The sequence below is a fragment of the Hippocampus comes genome, unplaced genomic scaffold (assembly GCF_001891065.2).
Source record: "Hippocampus comes isolate QL1 unplaced genomic scaffold, H_comes_QL1_v1.1 scaffold92, whole genome shotgun sequence".
NCBI classification, from domain to species: Eukaryota; Metazoa; Chordata; class Actinopteri; order Syngnathiformes; family Syngnathidae; genus Hippocampus; species Hippocampus comes.
In genome coordinates, this window is record NW_017805379.1 from 1,484,851 (window position 1) to 1,495,592 (window position 10,742).

General features: G+C 42.7%; 1 protein-coding gene across 3 annotated transcripts in view; it reads right to left on the minus strand.

The window, feature by feature from the left end:
- uggt1 (UDP-glucose glycoprotein glucosyltransferase 1) overlaps window positions 1-10,742 on the minus strand; it is an 80,691-nt gene that overhangs the window by 14,580 nt on the left and 55,369 nt on the right. The window contains exons 1-5 of one of the 3 annotated variants that reach the window (XM_019872474.1): window positions 1,823-1,910; window positions 996-1,137; window positions 820-896; window positions 317-450; window positions 119-231 (exon numbers count right to left, since the gene is read on the minus strand). In XM_019872474.1, the coding sequence (XP_019728033.1) occupies window positions 119-231; window positions 317-450; window positions 820-896; window positions 996-1,137; window positions 1,823-1,853 (497 nt within the window). In that variant the 5' untranslated portion in view covers window positions 1,854-1,910. The other 2 variants (XM_019872475.1, XM_019872473.1) reach the window with 2 other exon arrangements.

Genomic DNA, 10,742 nt, shown 5'->3' on the forward strand with positions numbered 1-10,742 from the left:
GGTTTGTGGGGCACCTTAAAAAAAAGAGGGGGGGGGGGGGGGGGGGGGGGGGGGGTGACAGCGCAGTCAAATATTATCAGGAGTCTTGGCGCTTGAAACTGTTTCGGTTTGTCGTTACCTTTCTAACGCTGTTTTCAGGAGTGCTTCCAACGCGTCGGGATCACACGTCTTCTCTCCGTGGACGCTAAAAAAGGCTGAGCAGCCAGCAGGAGGGGGCTCATTGGACGCAATCTAGAGACACAGCAGGACCGTGAAACGCTGGCTAAAACACAACAACAACAACAACAACAACAAAAAGCAGTTGAATTGCTGATACCTGCTGGAAGGAGTGTACTGTTGCTGAGTAGGCTCTGAGGGACAGGGCGAACTTGAGCATGTTCACTTGGACAGAGCTGAGCAAGGTGGCCGCTTTCTGCACTATCAGCTCATAATAGGTCTGATCAGTGTCGGCTGGAGAGAGAGAAGCAAACAAGGCATTTAGCTCATCTAATCGACACACTAAAGCTTGGAAAAGTGACATTTTCAGATTAAGGTAAAAGATCTCAGAAAGTTAAAGCCACATCAAAAATGCTGCTTTTAATAAAATTTTCTATGCCACTGTATCGTGTCAGTGGTTTGAGGATTCATCCGATTAATCCACCCATTTTAATCCATGAAAGGGCACAGCCATTTTGACGTTCTCCTGCCACATGCTGCCGACAGAATTTAATGTCAAAGAGCCTTTGGCTCACGGTGCTAACATCACGCCTCACATGTTTTCTGGGTTTGTTCACCTTCCACTTTAATAGCAAAGACTATTAGAGAGAAGCTTTATCTTACCATCGTCCTCTTCAATGTCCTGACTGGCTTCGACAAAATCCCAGAACTTCTCCTGGCTCTCTTCTGCCAGAAACTCACTGAAGACGACAATGCAAAACAAACTTGTGCTGAGTTTTAGTGAACATTTAAATGGAACATTTTAAACGTGGTGAGTTTTTTTTTTTTTTTGTCTTCACCTGGCCTCCAGCAGCAGAGGTGTGTCGGCCCACTTGGCCGTGAGGGTAGTGGTGATGGCCTTGGAGTCGGCCCCGCCGCCGGAAACAGTGGCGAGCGCTGACAAAAGTGAGATCCACAGAAGCCACATCGTCCAGCCTGCACCTGTCAGCAGACATTAGAGGAAACATTAGGATATGGCACACGAGTTAGCAAAGTGTATCCTGGTTTGTGGGTTGAAGGTGCAGAGAGCTATTTATTTTTAAGCATAACGTTTCAATGTTTTCAAATCCCAGCTTTCTCGAGTTTGCATGTTTTTGTCATGCTCATGTAGGTTTTCTCCGGCTTCCTCCCAGAGTCTAAAAACACGCATGCTAGGTTCATTGAAGAATCTAAATGACAACATTCAGTGTGTCTACATTTACGGGACGACGTGGGTGCACCAGCAGCTTGGCTTGTAAACACAAAGACGCTACGGCTTCTAACCAATAGGAGATCTCAGCGTGGCCCCTACGTCCAATGACCGCACAGTTTGTAAGTTCGGTCACTGCTTTAATGGACCTGGAGCAGTCTCATTATTAACGCCGATACGTTGACAGACACCGCCTTAAAACACTCAGTGAATACGAACAACATGCGTCTGCATAGTAGTCAAAACGAAAACAATGCGTGGCCAGTTCACAACAGCTTGAATCATAATGCTAGCCGCAGAAGCTAGCTCTCCCACCTAACAGTAAACCATAATAAAGACAGTTTTCGTCGGCACGATTAAGACGAGATACACATTTCCCCGTATAAGCAGCAGACAGGAAGTGGTTTAAATGTAAAAGGCAGGTTTGACTCTCCTCACCGAAGCCGGCTTCGCAGCTTCCTGGAATCATGATTTGCCGGAGCCTAAGTAAGGTCCTTGTCAGGGGAGAGTATAGGTAGCCAATACATTAGCCTGATCAAAAATGAGCTGAGAAGAAAAATACCGGCAAAAGAAAAAGGGACACGCTTAAAATTGGGAAAGTGTAACACAAAAGCCATCAAGCCGTGTCTAATACCTACCTCTCAAAACTACAAAAGATATCTCTGTTTTAATTCAGGTATTTTCTTCAGGCTCGGGGCACGTCCGCCAGGTGATTTAAACGATTCTTGATGTATTCATTTAAAATGCACGATATGTAAATCATTATATCCATTGTTAAAAATCTTCTTATCCAAACAAGGGTCGCGGGCGTGCTGGAGCCTATCCGAGCTGTCTTCGGGCAGTAGGCGGGGTACACCTTGAGCTGGTTGCCACGCAAAGACAACCAACCATTCATGCACACACTCCCACCGAGGGGCAATTCAGAGTGTTCCATTAACCTGCCATGCATGTTTTTGGAATGTGGCAGAAAACCGGTGTACCCGGAGAAAACCGACGCAGGCACGGGGTGAACATGCAAACACAGGAAGATCGGAGCTGGTGTGGAAACAGTTGAGACCCATTGTCCTACTAAAGGTGACTTCTCCATGCAACAGTGAGAAGGCATCATGGCTCTTTGTGTTTTTCCTTCCCATTTCTTTGCTCTGCGGCGTAAATGAAATGAGACAAGAGATCCTCCGGAGGGAGCGGTTACAGCCTGTGATTCAACATTTTGTGAAAAGCGGGCAACATTAATTATTCTGTCGGTGTTGACCTTCACTTTTAAAGTGCATGTGCAGCCACCTTCTTTCTTTAAACGCACAAAACAATCAGATAGATCCGCATTCAAGGACTGCTGTGCCGCTGTGTCCTCAAAAGTCAGCACAGGTGTAATTAGGCATGATCTAGAAATCTCTCACACACACACACGCACGCACGCACGCACGCACGCACGCACGCACGCACGCACGCACACACACACACACACACACACACACACACACACACACACACAAACACTCCCTGCAGGGGCCTGTCAAAAAGGTGACATCCTCACTTGAATTACGGGAGATGTCATCTTTGAATTGGTGCACTCTGGGTGTTGGTGGGATGTTGGAGGTCTTTTCCTGTTGCCGCCACCCTTACAGGCACGTCAGCCATTTTAGAGGTTGAAAGCCTCAACGGGGGACCCGCCAACGACCTCAATTAAACCTCCATTAATATGAAGGCGTCATATCGTTTCGCGCCGGTTCTCGCTAATTAAAAAAGTGTGCCGGACTGTTTAATGGGGGTCATCTTGGGGTTCCGTCGTCGTGAAACCGCAAAGCACCTGACAAACCAAAAAAAAAAAAAAGTGGCTAGCATTTCTTTCAGAAAAGTTTAATTTGCTTTTGTAAGTGATTTCTTGTACATTACGTGATTAACATGTGCCCAGTCCTGCCCCAGGGTTCTCTTTTTACATTTTTCCATTTTATATTGTGGCACTCACAGAATACATTAAAATTCCTTGGCTGTGTTTTACTCGAATATTTGTCGTTGGCTAGCTTCAACTGACGCACCATAGCCGTAATGACGTAGCGAACCTTCGCGTTGCATTTGACGGTAAGGGTAAAAATATCGAGGTGCAGTTTTGAGGAGGGATAACCAATATCGCTGATTCTGAGATATGAATTTCTCGAATGGTCATTTTCGAGATATAGCTACTATAATGATAAATTCAGCCCCATAGCAAATACGACCAGGTATAGCGGGTGTAACTTAAGGGGTCAACACAGGGACATCAGTAGGGCCATTAGCAACACACACATGTATTCACTCACACGCTTTGGCCCCAAACTTTTTTTGTACGGGGCCCCACGGCGGCATATGCTGGCTATGGGATGCGAGTGCCTTTAATCCGTCCTCCATCAGCAGAACAGATGACATTGTCATATTGAAGCGCTTTCGAGAGTATCAGACTAATCACATTTTTTTTAATTGTATTTTTTTTAACAGGGGAACATAAATCTCAGCGCTCTCAGGCCCATTCCGGCGCTCTATAAATAAGCGCCACATTGAGTTAGCGATGGAGAGCGAGGCTCCGTGAGACCCCTGAGCGCCGTTAGCATGTGTCGTGCTGCATCAATTCCCTGACATCATTGACAGCCATTACTGTGTAATTAGTCTGCCGAGACAAAGACGACCTGACGGCGATGCACCACTCCTGTCACTTGCCACACAGGCGGCGGCAATGGCGGGATGCTCCCGGCTAAAAGTGGCTGCCGTCAAAGAGGGAATTGTTTGTTTGGAAAATGCCAGTGTCAACAAAGCAAACACAGAAAAAAACAAACACTCATTTTTAGTTCCTATCGTGAAGAAGAAACCTCAATTAATATATCACTCGACAGGGCAGGCCCTGCCTTTAAAAGCCACACAGTCAGTCACAGATACTGCAGGACTGTAGAATGTTAGGACAATAATTATATAAATTACGGATGTACTGGGCCCCAAAATAATCCAGGGAATTTGAGATGGAGGGGATCACTATGCGTCAGTGAGAAAAAAAAAAGACTGCTAGACAAGGCCAGGTAGGACTGGAATGGAGTGCCCGTTCAGGAGCTGTCCCAAATTTCCGAGCTGCCGCCCCTTGATGTCCATAATAGAATAAATACATTGCATATTCTAATATGTACTTGACAGATTTTTGTCCATCGTGAGGAATGTGGAAAAGTAACCCCCGCGATAAACAAGGAACTACTGTAATAACAAAATAGAAAAAAAATTTTCAAGTTCACTTCAAAAGAAAATCTTTGCCGCACTTTCCCGACTTCAACCTCTTGTCCATCGGCTTTGACATGCTGACATGACATTAAAATGCCCGTGGCATTATAGCCCCAATCGACTCCTTTTGCTTTACGTGCACCGCAATTTGCACACACTTGGGAGATTTCCGTGAGGATCTGGAAATTGGTGTGGACACTTGCAGTACGGTTCCATGCCTGCACCGACTGGGACACTGACAGGGTGAGAACATCCTCCTGCCTGGAGGTGACAGCAAATGTGACAATCAATGGCTTGTAACAGTGATGATCTCAGACATTTGAAGACACATGCAATATTTTGCCCTCTCTGTCTCTGTGCAGTCACTCTTCCTGCTCATCATCAACATTTTTTTTTTTTGGCCTTGCATCTTGTGATACACCCCATGTGAAATGAGGATGAACTCTCGGCGGAGGTGTGAATTAAATACCTAGTTGGAAAAATGAATCAAACCAGAAAGGTTTCATTTTCTTTACGACCAATTTATGAAAAAAATATGCTCTGGACCAGCGGAACTAGAGGAACGTCCTATCTGGCTGCAACACTCTCTGGTCGCTTTGGTAACGTGCCTTCAAATACAAAGTGCAAAAAAAATACGACTCACCATCGCCGCATATTATGCAGAGTGGGTTTGGTGCGTGGGAATCTCCCATTAAGATAAATCCGTATTGTAAGTAGGACTCCTGATACTGTCTATTAAATGTAGCCTTCTTTTTCCTGTCTTCTTTTTCATCTCCTGGCTGGGCCTTTTCTCCTTCCCAAAGAAACTTTCCGAAGACGTTTGGTTTTTTTTTAAACTCATTTTGCTAGCTCCTGGGTTTCATTTTAGCGGTAACCTACCACGTGACCGAGAAGCACGCCTTGACCTGCGTCAAGAGTGACACACTGGCGACAGATGTGACAGAGAATCCGGTAAGGTGTGTTTAGTGTGAAATGTTCCCAAACTATGGACACGCGCTCTATAATAGATGGTCCTGAAGACCTTGGACTCACCCCGACTCACCCATTTTTAATATGCTTATATTTATATTTATTGATGTACTTTTTGTCTTCTACTTTCCCCCTTTCATAATTTTGCTGCTGTAAATTGGGAATGTCTCCATTGTGAGACAAATAAAGGTTTTCTTATTTTACACGCTATTCTTTTTTTTTTAATCCACCTTTCATTTGTCCGAGTTAATAATGTTTTTTTTTATTTTTTTATTTTTATGTTGGCCCTGGAACGGTTTATTTTTATTTCTATTACTTCCTATGGGAGGAGAAGAAAAAACAAACCTTCCACACCAGCAGTGTAATGAGCACATTTGCACATCTTCACTTTTGTCATGAAGATAATCTGCACGGACCTCATAGACAAGAATTCCCAACAACAAGCATAAAAATATTCCTTTACATGCCCTGAAGGGTTTACAGTCTTTATATTCGTGCCTACGATCTTCACCCCATTGCCCACATTGACTGGGTTGTTACACACACACACACACACACACACACACACACACACACACACACACACACACACACACACACACACACACACACACACTGATGTTTAAAAATGGCAGATGAGAAATCCATACGGTAAAAGGAGGATGCCTTTAACGGCGTCGTCCGCCCTTGCCATCTCCATCCAGGCGCTCGGATACACCCAGAGGGATGATGATGATGATGATGATGATTATTCCCCTTCTCCTTGCCGTGTGGCTTGGAGTCACCTTCTTTGTGCTCTACTGGTGCTGGGATTGCTGGTTTGAACTTGCCAGGGGGCGCCCAGGGGTCCTGTGAGCCTCTCCAGTGATGGATGGAGCCGACTATCTGCTGCTGGTTGTGTTATGAAGGCTTCACTTAATTCGCAGAAGGTTACGGCTTTTTTCCTGGAAAATATGCCCTTTTTTTAAGCTGGAAAATGTTTGATGTTTTTCTTGACAATACAAATCTTTCTATCAAAAAAAGGCTTTTTTCTCAAAAATAAACACCTTTTATTCATGTGAGACTGTCCTTTCTTTTTGTCAAAAAGAAGAATCCTCTTTATTAAAATGTGTGACTTAGCTTTTCCCTCAAAATCTATATTTTTTTTATCTAAAAATCTAGACTTTCCCTTTCTTTATTTGCATAAAATGACAACTTAGATACTTATTAAAATATGTATATAACTTTAGACCTTCTAGATTGATTTTCTTGAAAATATATATCTGGATTCACGTAAGAAAATCCAGATGTTTTTCTCTCGAAAAGTAGACATTTGTTGAAAATGTACAATTTTATATGCATAAGATGGTGATTTTTTTGTGGAAAATATTTGACTTTCTTGAAAATAAAAAACGTTCTATTTAAAAATATATTGACTTTTCCTCCAAATGTTTTCGAGACAACAGACAATTTAACTCGCCGACGATTATGCCTATTTTTTAATTGTCAATAGGAAACTTTCCTGGATTTTTTGCTGGGAAATATGACTTTTTCTCTGAATCATTTTCATGTTGAAAAGCTTGACTCATTTTCTCAAAAAGTATGCAACAGTATTCACATATGATTGCGAATACTATTGCAATTTTTTCATTAACTTCTTTGATCTAGAAAATCTTTGACTTGAGTCACAAAAGATTCTGACACTTCACCAAAAACATGCACATTTTCTGAAAACTTGACTTTTTATCTGGAAAATATGTGATTTGTTATGAAAATATAGCACTTTTTAGCAAGAAAATCCAGACTTGTTTTCTTGAAAGTAAAAAATAAAAATAATAAATTCACAGGTAAAATAAAAAGAGACATGTACTCTCACCTTAACCTTGCTTTTGGGCAAGATAGCGCAAAAGCGTGATTGTGTGTGTGTGTGTGTGTGTGTGTGTGTGTGTGTGTGTGTGTGTGTGTGTGTGTGTGTTCATAAAGGCCAGAGGATAGTCTAACCTTGGCAAAGAATAGTTTGGACGGGGGCCATCTTGTGGTTCACCTTAATCCCCGCTAGCCTCGTATATCCTTCAACAGATCCTGTTGAGGCGGCGAAACATTTCATTTTTACGAGCCGATCATACTTCTGATAAATCTCCCCCATGACCCACCCGCCCCAAAAAAAAAGGGAGAAGCGGAAGGACTCGATAAAAGGGGTGGCTGTGATGCCCTCCACCCTGTAGGGGGCACTGTTGAGCTTCTTTTGCAGTGCGGTCACATTGCCCGAGAAGCGGTGCAGTGGTTTGTTTGCATCCGACTCATGAAACATTTGGCAATCATAATAGGGGTGGAGATTACCGCACATCTCTTCACATCAAGACATGTGCTTTTCTTAACTTCTATCTTTTGTAGATAAGAAAAAGTAATCATTCTAAGGTCATTCTCATCTTCAAAAAGTCACAGAATGCCTGAAATTGTATGTCATGACTGGAGCTTTGTTAGATGATTGCAGACTTTTATGCATTTATGAAATCAATAAGCTGCGACGGGGAATGCAAACTCGAATTTCTTCATGCAACAAAAAATATTTGAATTCTCCCCCCCAAAAAAAGACACTCGGTTGAAACTTAAAAAAAAAAAACAATTTTATCGCATGTGGAGCATGCCGTGCGCTGTCAACTTCAGTTATAAAAGGACTATTTCAGGGGAGAGTGGAAAATATACCGTGTATTTGCAAAATAATAGCCAATTAAAAGACATATTTTACCTGACTAATGTCAATTTTTTTAGCCAGGGCCTCAGCGTGCAGCGTCGGCACATCAGAACCATTGACGTCATCTTCATTTTCACACATGATTGTAAACTGTCATCCGTGAGGTGTGAGCAATGTCTTACAGTTGAAAAATAAGCTTCAAAAGTAGAATTACAGTACATTTGGAAAAACGGAACAAGTACTTTCAAATGAAATATTTATTTGCCATAGTCACCGAGAGCAACAGCAGACGGATTAAAAAGCCACAGATTGCCAACACACTGCACTTGTCTAACGCGCCGCCTCCCTTTATGACTCATCCGTCCGAAAAGCTTATCTTTAAAAATGATACCGGAATCAGCTGCCATTTTATATGGACCGCCATGCATTATTAAACCCTCACATCAGATCTGACAAATGTCTTTCACTGTAAATATGAGGAAAAGGAGGGGGGGGGGAGATGTAGGCAGACGGAGACTTTCTTTCCAAACAGGCAATTTTCCTTTTGCCTTCACCCTTCCCCTGACCTCTTCCTCTAACCTCCACCCCGTCCAACAGCACGGACAAAGAGCCCATATTTCATACATTCAATCATCGCTGCTGACGTGATGGCCATCGGGGCTGCCGTCAGCCGTGACCGAACGCCCGGCCAAGTCGTCAAGATGGGCCTACGGGGGAAGATGGAAGTATAGCAGCCACCCAGGCTGTGATCATTCCGAAAAGCCATCCCCGCTAACAGCTCGGGGGGCCTTTATGGGCTCGGCTTGCCGTCCATGATTCAGGCGCGGCGTACAGCCATGGAGACGGCGGCGGTCGAGGGACAGATTCACAGTCTTACACATGCACGAGGCTGATGACAAATGAGGCACATTCCGACACACACGTACACGCACACACAATCCAACACACACATACACTTCCAAAATAGAACATTTAATTCTGTACACCAGAGGTGGAAAAGTACCCACGCGCTGAACTTAAGTCGAAAATGTGTAAAAATGACGATTTTAGTACTTCTAAAGTGTGCAAAAGTCGTCCATTTTATTTTTCATGACAGCATATGACTAAGATAATGCTAACCAAACAACAACCCCCCCCCCCACGCCTCCAATTTTTTTCCCCAACTTTTGTCTCTGTTGGAAAGTAAAACAATGAAGCTGTTCAAATCTGCTGCCTGTAGTTTATGTCCTCATTGTTGTAAGCACTAAGGGACAAAAAAGACGCGATTTCATTCATTACACATATTTTTAATTAATCAGTGTATTATCTGAATTTTGGACAGCCAAACATTGGAATTGGACCTCAAAAAAATCCACATTGGTCGGGCACTAAGAATATTCTGGTAAAAGCAGAGCAACCTGAACTGTAACTCAAATCATCTTTCCCCATTGAAATGAATGCAAACAGTATTAATCTGTTCCAGCTCCCCCTCTCAAAATTGAAAACCGTGCTTCTTTAGCACAAAAAATATCACCGTACAGTATGGCAACTGTATAAAGCATCCAGTAATACCATAATAATAGAATAGAAGTTTTTCATTATAGCATATGACTAAGATAATGCTAACCAAACAACACCCCCCCGCCCCACGCCTCCAATTTTTTTCCCCAACTTTTGTCTCTGTTGGAAAGTAAAACAATGAAGCTGTTCAAATCTGCTGCCTGTAGTTTATGTCCTCATTGTTGTAAGCACGAAGGGACAAAAAAGACGCTATGTCATTCATTACACATATTTTTAATGAATCAGTGTATTATCTGAATTTTGGACAACCAAACATTGGAATTGGACCTCAAAAAATCCACATTGGTCGGGCACTAAGAATATTCTGGTAAAAGCAGAGCAACCTGAACTGTAACTCAAATCATCTTTCCCCATTGAAATGAATGAAAACACCATTAATCTGTTTCAGCTCCCCCACTCAAAATTGAAAACCGTGCTTCTTTATCACAAAAAATATCACCGTACAGTATGGCAACTGTATAAAGCATCCAGTAATACCATAATAATAGAATAGAATGGCTTTCCCCCCCCCTCACTTTACTTCCACTGACCTTTGTGAACCTATTCAGTTTATTTCTTTTTAGCCGTATCTCCATCTTTTCATGGAAATAGGTCCTGACCTTAGAAATGACTTTCAGGCAGCCCTTGGCTCACATTATAGCCTTTAAAAGCTCTTTTTGCTTCGACATCGTACATGTTGTCAAAGTACCACGCTCACACTAAAACACCATTAATCTGTTTCAGCTCCCCCACTCAAAATTGAAAACCGTGCTTCTTTATCACAAAAAATATCACCGTACAGTATGGCAACTGTATAAAGCATCCAGTAATACCATAATAATAGAATAGAATGGCTTTCCCCCCCCCTCACTTTACTTCCACTGACCTTTGTGAACCTATTCAGTTTATTTCTTTTTAGCCGTATCTCACTCTTTTTAT